Source organism: Cryptomeria japonica, chromosome 9, assembly GCF_030272615.1.
Source record: "Cryptomeria japonica chromosome 9, Sugi_1.0, whole genome shotgun sequence".
In the NCBI taxonomy this organism is placed as follows: domain Eukaryota; kingdom Viridiplantae; phylum Streptophyta; class Pinopsida; order Cupressales; family Cupressaceae; genus Cryptomeria; species Cryptomeria japonica.
Window position 1 is genome coordinate 716901039 of NC_081413.1, and position 21252 is coordinate 716922290.

The 21252-nt window shown below is 36.1% G+C and overlaps 1 protein-coding gene across 1 annotated transcript in view; it reads left to right on the forward strand.

The window, feature by feature from the left end:
* The first annotated feature begins 1183 nt into the window (after positions 1-1183).
* The window catches only part of LOC131035276 (transmembrane emp24 domain-containing protein p24beta2), a 28960-nt gene continuing 8891 nt past the window's right edge, over positions 1184-21252 (forward strand). The window contains exons 1-2 of the mRNA XM_057966949.2: positions 1184-1388; positions 6051-6419. Coding sequence (XP_057822932.2) covers positions 6207-6419 — 213 coding nt within the window. The 5' untranslated portion in view covers positions 1184-1388; positions 6051-6206. The remainder of the gene's footprint in view (positions 1389-6050; positions 6420-21252) is intronic.

The following is a 21252-nucleotide window of genomic DNA, read 5'->3' on the forward strand; positions in this document are numbered from 1 at the left end:
GCTTTCAAAATATTGGGTTATGCCTTTAACAAATCTAGTTTTACTTTATGGTTCATTTATGCATTTCTCAAAATTGTACCGCTTCAATTTTGAGCCACTAAAAAATCACATATGTATTAAATCTTAGGGAAAAATCAGACAAGGTTTGAAAGATCTTCAGGTTCATTTGCTTTCAACATTGTGAATAATACAATTATTGCATATCGAGACATGTAAACATTGATTTTAAAGTAAAATAATAATTTTGAGGTAGAAAACAAATATATAAAGTTAAATACAAATTAGAATAAAAAAATGAAAAATAATAAATAGATTAAAAATAATGTAAATAGAAGTGAAATAAATAAAATAAAAAATTGGACAATAAACCAAAATTTAAAAAAGAACTAATGCACTAGTATAGTAAATACATCTATTTAAAGAAATGGTTAGAGGTATCTTCTTTCATAATAGAAAATAAAAATTAATATAAATAGAAGTGAAACACATATAAATAAGGATTGAACAATTAACCAAATTTTAAATAGGAAACATACTCCTTGATCAATAAAAATTGGATAATAAATCAAATTATAAAAATGAACTAATGCACTAGTATAGTAAATACATTGGAGATATAAATTTTCTTTCAAAATAACAAATAAAAAATAATATAAATAGAAGTGAAACACATATAAATAATAAATAATAATAAGAATTGAACAATTAACCAAATTTTAAAAAGGTAACAAACTACCTTTTTAATTGACCGTGAGGTGAGAGAAACATCGGCGTAGCAATGAAAACAACCACACAACATCAAGCGAGTCCGAAGAATCAAACTCAAGACCTCCGTATTAAGATGAAGTTGCAACGCCATTGCACTATGAGGTCATCCCTAAAATGAAGCTTTTTAATTATAAAATGATAGATTAATTTAAAAAATGTGATTTTTAATTTTTAATCAAATAATAAATTGTATTTATCCATCTATTTAGAAATTATAATGTTCATGATATTTATTTTTAATATTAATTAAGAACACACTAGTTTCCGTTGAACATACTTAATATTAATATTTATAATTAAGAAATACTAATTTCCGTTGACAATTTTGTTATATAATTGTAATTTTCTCTAATGGAATTATTAATGATTTGTCATACAAGAGAGCTCTAATTGGTCCATTGACCAAACCATCACGATCTGTAACCAATAATGGCATGCCACGATTGGCTTCACACGAAAGCACTCGAAATTTATTTTATTTGCAGAAAAATATGATCCGCTTGTAGGATACTAATAAGCGCATTACAGGCGCGAGAGAGGTTAATGAGACAGAAGTTTTTTGAAGTTTATATGCTTGATTTCGGTGTCACTGGGACGGATTGAACCAACGTTCAGAGAAGGTAAGTATTTTTTAGATATTTTGATAAATTTGCTTAAAAATATCTACATCCCTCCAAAAACCGTGCATTGTTTTGGTGATATCTGTAACATTTTTTTTGTATGTCGATATCTCTGCTAGATCATTTAATTTGAGTTCTATCTTTGAATTTTTCTTTCGAATTTGATGAAGTTTGAAGTCTGTGCCGGGGACTTGATTGGTGGCGGTTGTTTTTCTTTCTGGAATTGGAGAGCGTAATAAAGAATTTGTTATTATTGAGGATGGCGTGAAACTGAGTTTTTGAGGGTCAATGTTTATTCTTAGCAAAATAGCTACATTTAGCTGCCGATCCCGTCAGTTAGATTTCGCTTTTCGGATTATTTTTGTATTTACTTTCCTCTCTGCATATTTTTACATTTTAGGAGCGTGATTTTGAGTTTTGATAGGGTCGTTAGGTTTTCTTTGTGAAATGTTATACTGGATTTCTGATCTCGCTGCTTAGCTTTCATTTGCTTTTTCACTATTTAAGGTTTACTCTGTGTTTGGCAATTTGACATTCTGTTATCTAAGTCAAGATAAGGGTTTGTAAACACCTTTAAAGCAAATGTGTTTGACGTGGCAGTCCCGACTTTTTATGGTGTTTAAATTACCAATACTGTTTAGCTACTAAGGGCCAGGTCTTTTTTTTCGCTGCACATGTTTATTGAACCAGTTTTCAATAAGAGTAAATAATAGTGTATGCCTCCATCTCTCTCTTGAAACATCTTCTGATTTACTTCAAAGCATTTTTCCTTAACTTTTTTAATAATTACAGAATCTTAAACTTGGGAAATCCCTGCTAACAAGCTCTAAAACTCATAATCATCAGGGGACTCAGGTCCATGAGGTTTGAACCTGGGTCATCAACGCTGCCAGTGGTGCTAGTACATAGCCCTTTTGACCTCTTTTGATTTACTCTATTGCTACAATTTATCAGCCCAAATGAAATGTTATCAAAGCGATTTAAGCACAGGTCTCTAGAGTCTACAATCTAAACAGAATCCAGTGAAGGAGTTATTGTGGTTTTCCACCGAGTTCTGTTAGTGATATATGGTAGGGTTAAACTTAGATATCATCAAATAGAAATCTTCAGGCTTGGACATTTCCTAAGTTGTTGGTAATTGGCTTAAAATGTCTTGCTTTGAGTGAATATTTTCCACAGATATTGGTTCAATTTAGTTTAATACTTTAATTCCAATAATCAGTGATTGAAAAGCCCTGCTAATGTTAAATTAGGGATCTTTATATTGCAAGGGTTGTATTGAATGAATGCTTTTAATAACGTCCACAAGGCCAAACAGCCAATGGGATCCATGGGTAGCCAGCAAAGATCAAAAAGCTGTGTTTGCTAAACCTCCTTTTACTTTTCCTTCTGCATCTTGGATCTCATATAGTGTAACTTGACTAAGAAATTTGCAACTCTTGTTATCTTTTCTTCTTCAAAAAAATTGCTCGAAGTGTTTACATTTAGCGTGTCAATGTAGTGGATCCGGATATCCTTGTAAGCTGGGCATTCCATGATGTAATGCCATTCTGTCTCCACTACTCATTGGGTGCAATATCTACACTTTCTATCTGCCCACTCCTCTTTAGGTATCTTCCATCTTCCAGTTTCACATCTAAGTTGATGTGAGCTGGTTCTTATCTGAGCAGTTAACATTTTTGCCTTCCATTTTATATCCATTCCTATGTAATTCTTTTGTGTATGGTCATGTGTGGGATTGAAATTTTTGATATAGTATTCCCTTTTCCTCCCAAGTTGTCTTGTCCACATGTTTTCTCTAAATTTTTCTTGCACATACTTTTTTATTTCCTTATTGTTTTTTGGGCAGTCCCTTGTGCTAATATCCCATTTATTCATCCATTTAATGTGTTGCTTCATCCATGTATCCTTCTTTCTCTCTAGATTCTCTTCCGCTGCTATTTTTTGTGAACAATGTATCTCCATGTTTTCTACTCTTCTTAGATAACTTAGTAGCCGAAACATAATCCATGCCTCAATAGGAAAAGCCCTTGCTTCCGCTAGAACAATCTCATATGGAATAGATGATTTAATCTTTGAGGCTATTTGTGATTAAATGTTTTTGTAATGTCTCTATCTGCCTCCATTTACTTTTTGAAGTGTTGCTGCCCTAAACCTCACAACCATATAAAACCATTAGAACCACAAGAAGGCCAAAAAGAGTTTTCTTAGTTTTCCAGTCCCATAGCTCAGCTCTTCTACATCTATTTTGCAATGAGTATAAGGCTTTCCATCTTCCTTGGATCCTTTTCGCTCTACATGTTTCCCAATTGAGTTTATTGTGGAAGTCAAGGCCAAGGTATTTATATTCGTTGACTATTTGTAGTGGGCTGCCCTAAAAAACAAATTCTCTATGAACGTTCTTTCTCTTCAAGGTAAAGATCATAACCTTAGTTTTGATAGTGTTCACCTACATCCCAACCTCATGACAAAAAAGTTCTAGAGCCTTCAAGTGTTCCTTCAAATCCAGTGCTGTTTTTGCCATTAAAATAAGATCATCAGCATATAGAAGTAGTTTTATAATATAATTGGTCAAACAAACTCCCCCACCAATCCATTCCTCTAACTTGTCAATGTATAACCCAAATAAAGTAGGAGATAATGGGCAGCCCTGCTTGACCCCAATGTCACTTCCAAAGCATTATGATAATCCCTATTTGGTTCGGAATTTGGCCCAGACTTGAACATACAAGCTATGAACAACAGCCCTATAATGCTTTGGAATTCCCAATTCTTCCATTCTACTCCATAGTTTACTTCTAGGTACTGTGTCAAAAGTTTTCTTGAAATCAACAAAGCAGCAAAAGACGTCCCCTCCTTGTTTGTCCCAAACCTTTTAAATCAAGTGTCTGAGTGTAATGCAATGGTCAATGGTAGAATGTTTTGGCCTAAAACCTGTCTGCCCTTTTGCCCTCTTTCCCTCTTTTTCAGCCCAAATACTGATTCGTCTTTCTATCATGCTCCCAAAAAGTTTACCAAAAAGAGGATTGTTCATCATAGTGCGATAATTTGAAGGATTGTTGATGTCCCCACTCTTAAGCAAGGGGATGACAACACTAGTTGTTCAATTTGTCGGAAATCTATTTTGAATGACCCCATTGAATATTCATTTAATGTGAGGTGTGAGGATTTCCAAGCCCCATCTTAAGTATTCCGCTTGTTAGCTATCTATGTCTCGAGCTTTACCTGCTGCAAGCTTTTTAATTACTTAATTAATATTGTCTGAGGAGAAGAGTTTAGTTCTTGACTTGATTACCGGTGAGGTATCTTTATCTTGCACTCTCTCATATAGTTGCTTTGCATATTCTAACCACTGAATATTTGTGATGTTATTCTCTTTGATTGTGTTTTCATTGTGTCTCTTTGCTGCAACTCTCTTCAAAAGCCTCTTGGATTGTGCCTCCCAAGAAAAATCAGCTCTTCTCTTCTTGTTTGCATATAAACCTCTTTTTTCATTTTTACTAGCTTTACATATTCCTTGTTATTGCCCCATACTTTGACCATTTTTTTGCTGCCTTTGATTCTTCATCATACCATGGATTTTACGGAAAGCTATTCTTGCTACATCTTTTAGGCCTAGACCTTTTGCATGAGTTGAGTGCCCTGAGGATTATTGAAGTCAGCTTGATGCTTCCTATTGCTTCTTTGCTTGAATTGGCTAGCCCATTGGCTCCCCTTCCATGTAGCTGTTTTTTGAGCATTGTTTGAAAGGTTTCTTGGTTTTCATGTGTCAAGAGGACTGTAGCTTGAGTGACCTCTTTTTTTTCCTTTTTGTTGTATTTTCTCTTGGTGCTGGTTATCTTTAGGCATGCTAATCTGAATATATATTGGGCTGTGGTCTAATTTCATTTCTGTAAAAAGCTATGGCATCCAAAACCCATAGAGTATAATCATTTTTTCCTTAAAGTCAGCCTTATTAGAAAAATTAACTCTGAGTGATAAATGGTCACTTTAAGTCTCTTTTCATTTAATGAGTAACTTTACTAGATGAGTCACTGTAATTAACGAGGCCCAAGATTTAGAAGAAAATTATAGTAGCTTCTCAGATTCACAATGTTGCTCTATACCACATCAAACAATATTCATTCAGAAAGACTCATACTATACACAGGTCATACTTACAAAATGTATCTAAAACCATACTAAGTGTAACACGCCTTGATACTGTAGTAGAGGCTTCACATATACATGCGTGTGTGTGAGAAGAAAAAAGAGATTAAATTGAGTATGGAGCATTTTGTTGAGAGCAGTTTTGAATCTAATGAAGAACGCTTCTTAGCGGCACATGAATGTGAAACTTTCAGAATCCTCACTGTACATTGAGTTATTAAGCAATATAATATACATTTCTGGATTTTTGCTCAAACCAAATATTTGCATGTTAAAATATTGACTGTTCAGTGAATTTTTTCATAGTACTGAAGTTTTCACTATCTGAACAGTCTTTGATCAGCACATTTTCAAATACCCTGTGTATTAAAGTCTGTTTTTACAGAATTAATCTTAATGATTGAAAGCTTCTCAGCTGACTGTGGCCTTATTTTTATTTTTTTTCTTTGTGATCCATACAAGGATAAACCATGTTCCTTTCCCAATTTAATTTTTTCTTGACTTCTTATGCAGTGATTCTATTCCAGATTGCACAGAAGGGATTTGTAGTTAGTTGTCAAGGAAGCTAATGCATTTCAAAATTTTGGAAGGGTTTACAAAGTGTTAGAGTTGCTGGCACTGTTTGGAAACAGGATATATGTTCTTGAATAGCAGAGAAGAATTACACTGATGGGGCTTGCTTTTGTCAAGACAGGGCTGTTTCTTGTCCTCTGCTTTTTACTATTCAGCTTGCAGTTGGCATTTGGTCTCAGGTTTGTAATTGACAGGGAGGAATGCTTTTCCCATACTGTTCCATATGATGGGGATACTGTGCACATGTCTTTCGTTGTAATTAAAGCAGACACCTCATGGCATTATGAGGATTATGGTGTAGACCTTGTGGTTAGTATATTTGTTCTACATACCATGTTAACTTATTCTGCAATTTGAATGTAACTGCAATTTTTAACTTCTTAGATTCAGGGTTCTTGAATTATCTTTTGTTTTTAAAATCCATTTTACTTCATTAAAAAAATTGCAGATGCTCTATGCATTTCATCTTGGAATCTGATTTCCTTAATTATTTGCTGTTTCTGAACTTTCTGAGCATCATTTCACTATATCAGAGAAAATGCACATGCTTTTCAGGAGTTGGCATGATGGCACACATCAAACCTGCCTGACTATACTTAAGAAGTATTTCAAACAAAAATAACAGAAATTTAAGATTCAAGAAAATGCAAAGTGGATAGCTTCTAATAAGACAAAGAATGAACAGAAGGTTTAATACATAGTACTTTGGTGGGCTACTTTTGTTTCATATTCTGCTAGTGAAGAGTTATGATGATTAACTTTTTCCCATAATACCAAAGTAGTTGTGCCTCTCTTTGGGGGCGGGCTCAACATCAGTTTCTGCAAAGAAGGCCATTCTATCCTTTGTGATCGAGGGATATTTATGTTTAATGTCTTTTTGTGTGGGTTGTGACGCTCTTGATTATACATGTTGATTTTACGGTAGCTCATTCTAACATAATTTGTCATCTTTAAGCAACAATTCACAAATTTTGTGCAAAGATCGATATATTTTCAAAGGCATGGTTATTTGTGTTTATATTAATAGCATCATTTATTTCCTTATATAAGAAAACGTTTTAATTTAAGAACGTGTCACCTCATGATGAATATCTCCCAGAAGTTTTAAACATCTAATAGAGTGACACAAGGTTTGCATCATTTGCAAATTTGGAATTCCTTATATGGAGTGCTTTAGCTTTTTGACATTGTCAATTGGTTTCCATGATGGTTTTCTCATGGCTAGAGGCACATTGATTGTAATTGCAGAGGGTATAATTGGATCAATTTGGGCCCACGACTTGCCACATGGTGGGGAAAGGATAAAATGAAGAATTCATTTTTTGTTTCTATGGACAACCTTCATATTTAGAGTAATTTTTGATTCCAAATTGAATCGTTACATATAATTTACCATGGTTTCTTGAATATGTTCTCTACTTCTTCACCTTGTGTGTCCAAGTCCAACTATATGTATACAAGGATGAAAGGTCCATAAGTGTCTGAAAAGCATTCCACATCTAGTTCTTCTACCAAGACTTCACATCTTTTGGGCATAGTTTATTGTATTGTGTTAGGGATGTGGGTCATCATGTTCTAAGAGTTACTATTCTATCACTGGTTTCCAATTGAACTTCTTTTAGATGTATATTGAATCAAGGCATGTTGTTTTGTAACAATATATGTCTTTCTCTAATTGAATTTTGTTTTTGGAATATCTAGATGCATGATAGATTCCAATGTTTGCAATAGATCACCACATTAAATGTTTGGGAATTTGTTTTTCTGTCTATCTTTTTCCCATTCAAGGAATGTTGTACCCTACTATTGTGTTTGTGTTTGAATTTAGTTCAAATTAGCATTAGAGCTTGTGATATGCACATTCCACTGTGGGTATCTTAGGTTCATAAAATCCTTGATTCAATCAAGCATTATGTTATGCATTTGTTTCTTCAAAACTCCAGTTCATAGTAAAAGGCCTTTATTGTGAGAGGTTGTTTAGACTCTGAAACTTATAGAACCTTTTGTAGCCTTTGTGGGTTCTTTACTATTTATAATAAAGTATATTCCAACTTCCATATGTTTAAATCCAGATGATGCACCGCATGCCTCAAATGCCAGTGCTTTACTATTTGAACTCTAGAGCACATATATGAGTTGAAACAAGATAAGGGAAGAGTGGAAGGACATAAAATGACTTGTCCATGTCCAACTCTTAATTGGATTTAAAAGGTCCATGAGAAGACCTTATCAGATCTGAACAATGGTAGCTGCCAAGATGAGTTTGGAGAACACTAATTGATGAAAACAGGAAACTAGATGGCAACTCATAAATGAAGAGCTTGAGGTTTTTACAGGATAAAGAATGAATAATTTATAATTCCCATGAAGTGTTAGATTGTACAATAAGGTTAATATACAACAGAAATATAAACTCCCCATGCAAAAGAATGATCCTCAAAATGTGTCTAGACACTGAAAGACACCAGAGAGAAGAAACAACTTTGAAACATATAGATGGGGAATGCAAGTAACAGACAAAAAGGGTATGTGAATGGATTGCAGAAATGGTGAGAGGCGCTAATCACATTTAAATAATAAAAGCCGACTTACACATGAAGGCCTACTAATATAAGTAGGCTCACTTAAACATGCAGGCTCCATAAATAGGGCACACACAACCCAAATAAGATGAACATAACCCAAAGTTGCTACACAAGAATCTATAACTAAAAGTCTAAAAGGGTTTTACATAGTCTGACATCCCCTCTAAAGTTCAACTTGAGGACATGGAAGAAAGGTGACATCCAAGCCCAAACAAGAGAGGCTCCAATGTTCTCCCTGACAACAACTTCTAGCTACTCAAGAAACTCCTGCAATCTGGAAAATTGCCTCATTGTTTGCATATATTTGAAGGTAAAAATCTCTTCCATCTCCAGCAAAAAATCACAATTCTTGGTTGCTACATCTCACACACTAGCCTTGATATCCAGATCCAAAAAGAAAGGAATTGGTCCCATTGCAAAATGGATCTAAAGAAATCAAAATGCTATGTAACCATAAGTTGAGTAACAAATAGATTGCTTAATGGGCATCTGCTTCAAAACAAACAAAATGTGAAGCAAAACCTGAAATCCATGCCATTCAAGAAGAATTGCCACACGTGTCTCTCAATCATGAATGTTATTTCCATGTTATCAAGCCATTATCGATAATAATCGGAGATAATGGAAATCAAAGAATGAAGAAGTGATTCCTTTGTAGATACATGACCTCTACTAAAAGAATGAAGCAAGTACTCTTTGGACACATGACTTGAAGCAACTCCTCTAAGACACTTGGATCTCCAACATCCTTTTTAATCAACTCGTGGAAGCAAAGTTGAAATCAACATGCTAATATTCACTCCATGTGGTGTTCCACATACCTAAGGCCATCTATCCATCAAATGCAATAGAAAGCCCATAATGCATGAGTGCAAGAGGCCTTAATTCATAACAATGTCATTTTTATCATGAGTTTCATAATCCCAAACACAGCCATGCTTGGCTGAATTGAGCCGACATCACTTTTGATCAAGGGAATCTCCTGTGTTGTATTTACATACCTAAGGCCATCTATCCATCAATGCAATAGAAAGCCCATAATGGATGAGCGCAAGAAGCCTTAATTCATAACAATGTCATTTTTATCATTAGTTTCATAATCCCAAACACAACCATGCTTGGCTGAATTGAGCCGACACCACTTTTGATCAAGGGAATCTCATGTGTTAATCCCAAACAAGCCATGCTTGGCTGAATTGAGCCGACATCACTTTTGATCAAGGGAATCTCCTGTGTTGTATTCACAAAATACAAAATATAATGCTCACGTATCTCTCCTCTAAAGTGTCAACAAATATAGCAGCTCTAGAAACAACCTCTTTTGCTTTTAAACTCTCAATTGGTACAGTAAGAAGACTCTCCAAATGGGGTGTATGTTTTTTTCTTCTTATATGGATCAACAATTGGAACATTGAAAGTTTGATTTGAGTGGGTGCATCCTATGGGGGAATCTCAACATAACTAGAGATTACCTTATCATACTTGGGGGATATCATTGATGCAGTTTCTCTTGAATCTCAAGTGAATGAATGAATGAATGATTTAATGACATCCATGAGACCAAGCAATCTAAGGGATCGAGAATTGCAGCCTTAAGTTATCTTCAAACTCCTTTCAATGTCAAATCTTCTACTATGGGTCTTGACTAGGAAGCTACTAGTTTCGCTAATCCTAGCTTCCTCAAATAACTCGTGTGGGCTACCAACTTTCAAGCTGTTTTCATACTAAACACAAATATCCTCATATGTTGTGCACTTAATAATAAAGTGCCATTGCATCTTCACCGCCCCCTTACTATAGAATATGCAAGTTCTCTCTTCCCGTTTTCTCAGGCATAGTCCATCTACTAGTCTTGCACCTAAGATGATGTGATCTAGTCCTCAATTGTGCAATTAGCAACCTTGCTTTTCCTTTAGAAACTGCCCCTTGATATGTTTTTTCATGAGTTCTTCGGTTGGGTTAAACTCTTTGACATTATATGCTTTTTTTCACCCAATTTGCTTTGTCCACATGATGTCCCTGAATTTTTCTGTCACATTTTTTTTTATTTCCTCATTTGTGGTAGGACATTCATGCAAATTGATGCCCCATTTGCTCAACCATTTGTTGTTTCACTTCATCCATGTTTTGTTCCTTTAACCTGACGACTCCACAACTATTTTGGGCCAACGGTGGTTATCCATGTTTTCAGCCTTCTTTAGGTAACTTAGCAACTGGGTTATTGTTGATACCTCCAATGAGAAAATTCTTGCTTCAGTTGAAAGAATCTTACAAGGAACCATGGTTTTGACTTTGATATTGCTTGTGATTAGGTGCTTTTGGATTCTTTCTTTTTGTTTCCAATTGCAATTTGACATGCTACTACCCGAAAATTTGCAGCCATAAAGGTCAACCGTTGCAACCAGCAAACCAAAAAGAGTTTTCTTGGTTTTCCAATCCCACAATTAGCTTTTCAGTTTTTGAGTAAGAAGCTTTCCATCCTCCCTATATCCTCTTCTCTCTACAAGATTCCGAACTAAGCTTGTAGTGCAAATCAATCTCAAGATACTTGTATTCTTAAACTATTTTCAATGGGCTGCATTCAAAAATAAAGTTAATTTGTTTGTCTTTTCTATTTAATGAAAAAGTCATGACTTTGGTCTTGGTAGTGTTCATTTGCATCCCAACGTTGACAAAATTGTTCGAAGACCTTAAAATGTTATCTTAGCCCATGAGCTGTTTTTCAAATTTGGATAAGATTGTTAGCATATAATACTAGCTTCACAACATACATTGCTAGCTGGACTAGTCTTCTAATTTGTCAATGTATAGGCCAAACAAAATGGCAGATAGAGGGCATCCTTGTTTAACACCAATGTCGCTACCAAAACATTTGGACATTCCTTCACTTGTTCTGATTTTAGCTCTACCCTGCTCAAAAAGTTTATGCACCATTGCTCTATACACATCTAGTATACTCAGTTCTTCCAATTTGTTCCACTATTTGTTTGTAGAACACGCATTAACATTGAGAGGTGGGGTGAATTAGTGTTAAATACTTAATTTGAATTAAGTAACCTGTTCTTTGCATTTAACAAATTGAAGATTGGCTTAGTTTAAAACTGAATGAAATGAAAGATACAAGGAAAGCAACCACACAATAAGAGGACAAATTTTTTACGTGGAAACCCAAATTGGGAAAACCACGGTGAGAAATTTTGTTAGGATCTATTGTCCTAATCCAGCCTCACAGTTAAAAATATTACAATATCTTAGGGCACCAACTTGTTGATGTGTTTTTTAGGCACTTCCAACACAGAATAAAATACCAAGGTATTTTACCCTCTCTTGAACAAGATCACCTCAGATACTAAATATCTGATCAACTAAGATGATTCCAAGGTTTCTACGGTTAGTTCTTGACACGTGGATAACTCAATGGTTTGATGTGAATTGCTGTTCTTACTTGGGGACTTACACAATTGTTCTAAAGATTTCAAACTTATCTTGAATGGAGTAGGCTTGCCAATGATTTCAAACGACTTAAGATTTTGCAACTTGAGCTCTTAATCTATTCTAACAAAGATTTTAAAACAAAATGCAAAAGGATGATGGTTTAGAAGCTCTAATCTAATCCTAGAATGCAAGAGATAGTGAATGATTCAATGAAATTCAACTAGGCTAAGTATTACCATCAAAGAACAACTCTACACAAGCTTAGTGCAATCGTCTAAGGTAAATTTACAGATGTTCAAATACATGCTAAGCAACATCAACACCATCAATTGGATGCATATCAACGGGCAAGCATAAATTGAAGTTAAGTTTGATTTATATTCCAATTGTCCACACAAGGCAAACTCACAATCAACAAGAAGCTAGTGGTATGGATAAACGAATTTTATTCAAATGCATTCAATAATCTTTCATTCAACTAAAATACTTGAAAACAAATTCTAATCTAAATTTCCAAACATTCTTTTCCTGCATTGGTTGGAAATCTTTCCAAACTCCTTCCAAGTACTGTATCTTAAATATGAGCATTGTTGTCTTATCAAATGCTTGGACATGCTGAGCTAGGAAATCGTTTGCTTGTTTCGAAACATCCTCTATCCATTTTCCAACCTCTTGATATGGATTCCTCATTGCCTCATGATCAAAGGGGGATCCATGAGCAATAGCAATGGGTGAGACAAAGGTAGGATCCTCATGCCTTAGGGAATTCATCCCTTCATTATATTCTTTGCGTCTGCATCTCTTTCTTTTCAATAGTCTTGTCTAATCATGCCTCAATAGCTCTTGAAACTGTTGCTTCTTTGTAGTAGGTCCAAGAACAATTGTGGTAACTTGATAATCCATAGGAGTGACCACATCTCTGGTCTTATCACCTGTCGGGACAGCCACTTGTGCAATGTGTGCTCTTGTGTCATCTCTAGTAATCCTAGAGAACATCATCGCTGCCTTCTTTTCCTTTTCCTTGCCAACCCTGGCTAGGAAGTCATCCATATCTTCTATGGGCTGTGCCTCTATCACTTTTTTCTTCTCCATGCTACTCAACAACCAATTGTGAATTATAGAAAATTCCATCTTGTCTTCGAGGTTCAAATCTTGATCAAGTCCTCTCAAGGCTGAAATAACATTATCATCATCATCTTTATCCTTAGGCAATTCCACTACATTATTGCCCAAATCAACCTCAAGTTGAATTGTGGGAGGTCATGGCTGTTCTTCATCATCTTCATGTGGTGCTGATTGTGCTGTAGCATGTAAATTTTGATCATTCTCTGGTAGGATTTCCATGTTGGAACCTCGTTCGGACTCATTGTCCTTCTTTGTCATATCATTCTCCTTCACGGATGAGGAACTCATGGTACATTGAGGAGTGTTAGACTTATGCTTCTTGTGCCTTGACTTCTGGCTAACAATCTCCTTGCCTTTTGTTTGTAATCCTCCAGGCATACCTTTCCTTCTTTTGGGAGCCTAACTTTCCTCATCATTATGTGTTCTAACATTGCCTACCGCTCTCTCATCATCATTGAGAGAGGACTCCTCTTTTCTCATCTTATCATAGGTTAGGGTGACCTTTAGTTTTCTCAACTCATAATGTACTTGTCCACTCATTCCCTGGAGTAATCATTTACATCTCTCATCAAAATATTCAAATCTACCAACTCAGGTTGCGACCAACTAGGCAATGTGATAGGCTTGTCTTTCTCCTTTGCATACTGTGGGTGGATGTGATCCCCATCATCTTGCACCTGATCTGGAGTAGAAAAGTAGAGAAGAAGTTACACTTCTTCATGAAGTCCATTGACATTCGTGACCACATTTTCCTTCTTACCGCGAACTCATCCATGAGATTAGCCCAATAGTCCTCAATGTCAATCTTGTGTATAAACTTCCCTCCCTTAATTGTTACAATTCTTTGAAATGGATCGAATCGATCCTTGCCTCTATAGATTCCAAGATGCTAGAATTCCAATTCCTCATTAACTGTCTCTGTTGTTGCTGCAACGTGGCATACCTCCATCATTTTCCCAAGCGTGATAGGAAAAGTAATCCCTTGCCTATGCTTCGCCTTTTGGAGGAAATCATATTCTAAGAGCTGTCTCACTACCTCAAGTAACACCATCTTATCTGTCGGATACCTAGGAAGCTTGTATGGTTTTGATGTGAATCCTTGAATCCTTAGGTATGTGAAGGTAGAAAACTAGATATACCATGATCCATACTTCTCAATGAGCGTCGTTGCCTCCTTAGACAATCGTTTATGTATTCCGCCTTGCAGCAACTTTGTGATGTACATGGTGAAAGCATCGTTCACCCTTATATGATGTTCAATCTCACGCAGGTGGAGTTGTGGGTAGCACTCGTATACTTTGTATTGTCCTAGCCTGTTCCCAACTTCGCCTTTGCATATCAATCCTTTGTATGCAATATGTCTTGCAAGCATGTAGACTAGGTAGGAAGTCATATAGAATGTCTTTGGTTTTTCGAAACCTCTCAACTGGATGTCTAGGTTGTCACTTATAGTCTTTGCCCAATTGATCATGATTGTTCCTCCCACTATCTTTTCAATAAATTAATACATCCATGTCTCAAATAGCGCCCCTTGAGGTGCTCCCATGACTTGGTTGAGTAGAAATATCAATTCACTGTACTCCTCCTTGAAGTCTGAGCATAAGAGTCTCTTGGGTAACCTAGAGTGGTGCTTCATGTTCTCAAGAACACACTCGTTGTTTATAACTGTCAAACACGACTTCGATCTTCTTTCAAATTTAGCTTGGGCTTCCTCCTTAGTTCTCTCATGCATGTCCCAAAATCTTGGGATTCCAAAGGCCTCCCCAATAGACTCCTAAACTAGGTATGCAACACCAACCCCTTAAGAGATTTGATCATTCTAGTTTGTGGATCATAATGCTTCACACACTCAACTATGAGTTCATTGCACTGGATGGATGTTGGAAAACCAGCTTTGTGTAGATTCCACTCTTCATGATATTAGCCGCCAAGGGTGATGGGAGGTGATTCCTCGTTCCAAACATTCTTCGTCTCGTCCTCTTCATATCTAGGTACTCCATGTTGGTGTCTCTAATCTTCTTCCATTGGGATGTTATTTGTGACTCCGGATAGTTACCTTCTTGCACAACCTTCTTGCACAGCCTTCCTCGCTGATATCCTCGCTTTAGACATGAGACTTGTACGAAGCTGGAAGTTAATATCATGACAAAATAACTTAAATAATTCATTTTCAGAATTACCCTAAGTTCTGATTTTGAAATTTTTTCTATCTTTATGAGCTCGAAAATCAGAAATTTAAACAATGTATAATATGAATTTGGAAATAAGGCATTTCGCCTTCTAAAGAACCTGAATTTCAAACTCAGAACAAGTTTGATTACAATGTATAAATCTGAAGGCATGTCTGCAAACTCAGAAAATGAAGTATTTTGATGTCACAAATGTATTTCCAGGTCTGATTTTTCTGCGTTTGGAGGTCTGAAACACCTCTGCAACTGCGACTTTAATGTCTAGGATCACTCATAATCATGGCACAACACATATACTTGGTGTGATTTTGCCCCAATCAGCTGGAAATCAATACGCCCGGGCATAAACAATGGCTGGGATAATCTCTTAAGTCTGTAATGCAAGTAAATGGTGGCTGGGAAGAACATTTTGGCTGGATAAAATATGTCTTGGATTTGGTAATGAAGCTTGGACCAGCAATGGTGCTACGAATGATGTTGCAATCTCTGAACAATGGGGCCACACCGGGGTTTTGGACAAAGTCGCCCTTCCTCCAGTTGTAGTGAACCTTGAATCGACCTCTTCCAACCCTCCAACTGTCAAATCAGTCACAATATAATATAATATAAGGTGCTGGACTGTATATTTATTCATGTTTTTGCCTAAAAATGTCACCACACAGCCAATGTGGGATAAAAATTTGCCTTACCAGCCAAATGGAAAATCGATATGCATTGGGATTTCAACACTTGGCACAATTTTACCTTGTTTGATCATTAAATGTATGTGGTAAGGGAAAATTGATGCCAATTGGGACATATTTACCTTCAAAATTTCACTTGAATTTAATATCCAGCCACTTGGGGATATTTGAACTCCATTGGGACACATAATTTTCACTTAAACTCACCCCAATTTGCAAATTATAACCTTGAGGGGAAAATCAACCCTCATTTGGACAAACAAATTTCCATCACTTAACTCATTTTCATTCACAAATCCACTCCAGGGGAAAATCGATGGCCATCTAGACAAACAAATTTGATCATTTTCATGTAAAAATACCCTTTGGTGGAAATTCGCTCTTCATTGCGACTCAAATTTCCATCAAAACTTGTCAAAATTCATCAAAATGCTCTCCAGGGAAATTCGAACCCCATCTGGACATGTAAACTTAGTCATTTTTCTTCATTTTGACCCCCAGTGGAGAATCAACTTCCATTGGGACACAGATTTGTCCTCATTTCACTTATTTGTTTCACTTATTTGTCCTTTGGTGGAAATTCGAACTTCATCCGGACATGCAAATTTGTACTAGAACTTAGTCATTTTACCACCTGGTGAAAAAATGTGGGTAATCGGGATAGCTCTTATAGGCCTGGTGGAAAAATGACCTCCATCTAGATAATCTCAGTGGAGATTCTAGATGCATCGGGATTTTGCCCAAAAACACTTGCAAATTCAGTCCATGAGGGGAAAAATGCACCTCATCGGGATTTAGACCATTTTCATCATTAAAATAAGTCTTTTTGCAAAAAAATGGAGTGGAAAATCATGCTCCATTGGGACAAAGTCCATTTTCACCTTTATTGCTCAGTGGAAAAATGTTTCCCATCGGGACAACTCACTTTTATGCCTTAATTTGATGGGGGAGAAACACCTTCCATCGGGATTGTGATGATTTTCACACTGTAAAAGCCCAAACTTATCAGATTTTGACATTTTATGCAGTGGAAATTCTATTTCCATCGGAACTTTAACATTTTAATTGGATTTGAGGGGTGGAAAACAGGAGTCCATTGGGACTTTGTGCACATTTGACTTATTCTACCTCTAAGGAGTGGAAAAATGACTACTATAGGGACTTTTGATGCTCGAACACAAAATTCACACCAATTTGCAACATGTAAAACACATTATGCTCATATTTTAAAGCAAGTTGCAACCTCAAACGCTTAGAAAAACTTAGGATCATTTTGACATTTTAACAATTTTTAAACACTTTGATCCTATTGACTTCAAAACTTAAAATTTAAACATTGCTCGCACATTGAAGACCTCTGGACATGATCACATCAAAAATGAGACTCGGGCACTGAAAGCTTAAAATTACCACTTGACTGTCAAAACCCTTAAACTAACGCAGGCGGAAAGCACGAAAGAGGGGGTCCCCGTTTACAATGGGGCGATGTGCGAAAAGGTCACAACACAACCCCAATGTACCACCAACTTCTGAATAGTGAATACAATTTACAATTTGTTGAGCACCAACTCAACTAATGTTCAGAGCAACAACTCAACCAATTTTCAGAGTACCAACTCTAAATACAATCAATTTCCAGATTATATCAACTCAATCAATTTTCAGAGCACCAAATCAATTTGCAGATTATACTGCTTTATCATGATAGACTGAAAATTTAATTCACCCAAAATGAACAGATAGAGAATGATTCAAAATACAGATTTGATTAATCTGCAAAACAAGTAGATTAGATATAATGTGATTCGTATAAATCTGCAATCATAGAATCGCTGTACTTCTGAAGAAATGATATCTCTGTAGTCTGGAAGAAATTATGCAACAGATCCAAAATGAAAGTCCTTGTATTTACCAAAATGCTTCAAGACAAAACTGGATATGATGTCAGTGAATTCTTTATTGCTGGAATATCAAAACACATATATAAATATAAATCTCAGAAGTATAATCTATACCTGCTATTCTGGATAGCATACATATTCAGAACTCTGTCTTTACTCACCACACAAACATGTCTTTTCAAATTGCGCTTCTTCTTATTGCCTTTTAGCCTCAACACATCTTTATCATATTTCGACATGCCTTCGAAAATTAAGCCCCTCAACACATTTATGCTTCTTAGCAAGCTTGGCAGAGATTGTTTCCACCTCTTACACAGAGCAATGTGACTTTATTTCATTTCGCATACACGCATCACTTTCTCCAGGCACCGAAGTAAATATAAATATGAGTGAGTTTAGTCGTCACTGGTTAGGAGTAGTTATTTGTTAACATAAATAAGTTCAACTAAATATTGAGAAATCCAACTTCTCTAGTTCGAACTTCATAATATTGACAAATGCAACTTCAAACTGCATCTCTTAACACAACAGATTCGAAAGGAGTTATAGCCAACCACAAATTCCATTTCGTACCAACTATCTATGCATTGATTAATGAATATCATAAGAGAGTAATTTGTTTGTTTCTCCAATGTCATCTATGCTGTCACAGTGAGTCATTTTTTATTAACATTACCAGTCATAAACCCTGAATAAAAATATGCTCTGCAAGCCTGATAATAAAATCTTTAGATGCTGAATGAAGAAAAAAATGAGTGGAGGAGACAAGCCCGATAACAAGAGAAGATTGATATAATAAGCCCCGATAACAAGATGTATAGACACAACAAGAGAAGACTGATATAGTTAAGTGTTGGATACAAGGCTCTCCCGATATTATTGTAGATATGATTTCTTATGAATTCATTCCAGATTTAATTCTGATTCTTTTCTAATATTATCTGTACTTTGCGTTTCCAGATCCAACAATAGAGCATACTTCAGATTAACAACACGAGCACACTTCAGAAAATAACCACACCGTGACAATCTTGTCCATACAAACTGAATATCTGAATTATTATTAGCTTTGACATCAATGCCAAAATTGATGTCAACATTGTCTCTAGGCTTTTTTAAAGTTGACAAAGCGGCAAAAGCTTCCTCTTTTTGAGTTTTCCGTATTTTTTCAATCAAGCATCTAAGGGTGATGCAATGATCAATTGTAGAGTGTCTTGGTCTAAAACATGCATGCCCTTTTGTTTTTTTCCCTTATTTTCTACCCAATTGCTGATTCTATGTTCTATCATGCTCCCAAATTTCCAAGAAGAGGATTGACCATAATAGTGCTGTAGTTAGATGGACTGTTAATATGCCCACTTTTATAGAGAGGGATGACCACACTAGTTTTCCACTCTGTTGGAAAGCTGTCTTGAGTGATGTCATTGAACATTCTTTTGATATAAGGGGCAAGGATTTCAACTCCCCATTTTACAATTTATCTTGAAGCCCATACATGTCTCGTGCTTTACCAATTGCTGAATTTTTTATTCGTTATTTGATATCTTCTACCAAGAAGAGCTCCATTGACATGTTAACTATGGGAGGAGAGTTTTTCTCTTGGACCCACTCATAAAGTAGTCTCAGACATTCTAGCCATTGGGCACCTGTGATATTGTTTTCAATCTGTATTCTTTTTTGCTGTAGTTCCTTCCACAAACCTTTGGGGTATTGTTTTACAAGAGAAATTAGTTTCTTCCACAAACCTTTGGGATCTTATTTTTGTTGGTTTTTAATTAGGGTGAAGAGCGGATTCCAATTGCCTACGGCAACATTGGGATCCGCCCTTTAGGGCTGGGACCTTTTCCTCACACGCCACTCTCTAGGGCTGAGCCCTTTCCCACACGCCATCCTCAAATAGGGCTGGGCCCCTTCTCACACGCCACTCTCAAATAGGGCCAGCCTCTTAAAAGGACACACTACACTAATATCCTTGGCGCCAAAATACCCCATTCAAAGGCCGACCTAATTAAGGATAAGATGGGTATAAATAAAGATGCAAAGTGAAACATTATACACTTGCAAAATATACATCAATTGTGAAATTCAGTCTGCTATCAGCTAATGCGAAATACATCAGAAAGGTGCGAATTCATCTCCAGTCAAGTGCGAACTTTGTAACTCCTCCTTCATTGTCATCTCTGCCGTTGAAAGTGCGATCTCCATTCAAGTAGAGGTGCTGGCCCTTCATATAATCTCAGAACTGTAGCAGACCTGTGAATGTTGAAAGAACATATCTGATTGTTCATTCACCCACTAAGGGGAAGTGTAGATCTGAACAGAAGACTACAGACCTATTGGAGTCAACCTAAGAAGCAGTTTGTGTGCTGACCTATTTGCTAAGTGAACTCCTTCATCAAAGCCCTAAGAGATAAGTTGTAATCAGAACATTATGCTTAATACATAATCAGATCCGAGGATCTTTGTGGCTGGGTTTTTCCTCGTAGGAGGTTTTCCCAGGGTACTTGTGTGTTGTGAGTTCATTTTGTTCATTTCTCTACTTATGCTTAATTCTGGAAAATCCTAACACTAACAGCATTCAACATTAATCTGGAAATTTAGATAGATTTCTATTTTCTGAACATTGTATTAATCTGAAAGTCTAAAAACTAACAATTTTTGTTGCACCGTTTTCTCATAATTCTTCTTATTTTCTTTGTTCATTCCCCTCTTTCAATGATCTATCAAATAATTAGAAGTAGGAAGTCCTTTAACTCCACTTAATAGATAGTATGATCTATCTATTGGCACACTCTTCATTATACCACAGATTTGCTGAAAAAATGTTTACGGTCCCTTTCTTGTGGCAAGATCTTGCTGCGAACACTATCACTTGCCTTGTTGGTTTCTTTGTCCCCTATGCTATTTTTTATAATATGAAAATGTTGCTCAAGAGCAGCACTAAAGATTCCTCTATGTTCTTGATTCGTGAGGATTTTCCTCTTTGGAAAGGGTTTTCTTCTGCATATGATGGGTTTGTTTGCCATGTTGGCTGCATGGAATGATGCCAAGTTTAACAAGTAGAGTTGCATGATCAGATTTCATCTCAATAAGGCATTCCCAATATCAAACTCCAACAATTTAGAGATAAAACTCCAGGAGCAAGTTATGTAGTCCACCACACTTTGACCATTATATGTTTTGTAGGTAATACCAGCTGAATTTGGTCAACCTCTCATGCCATT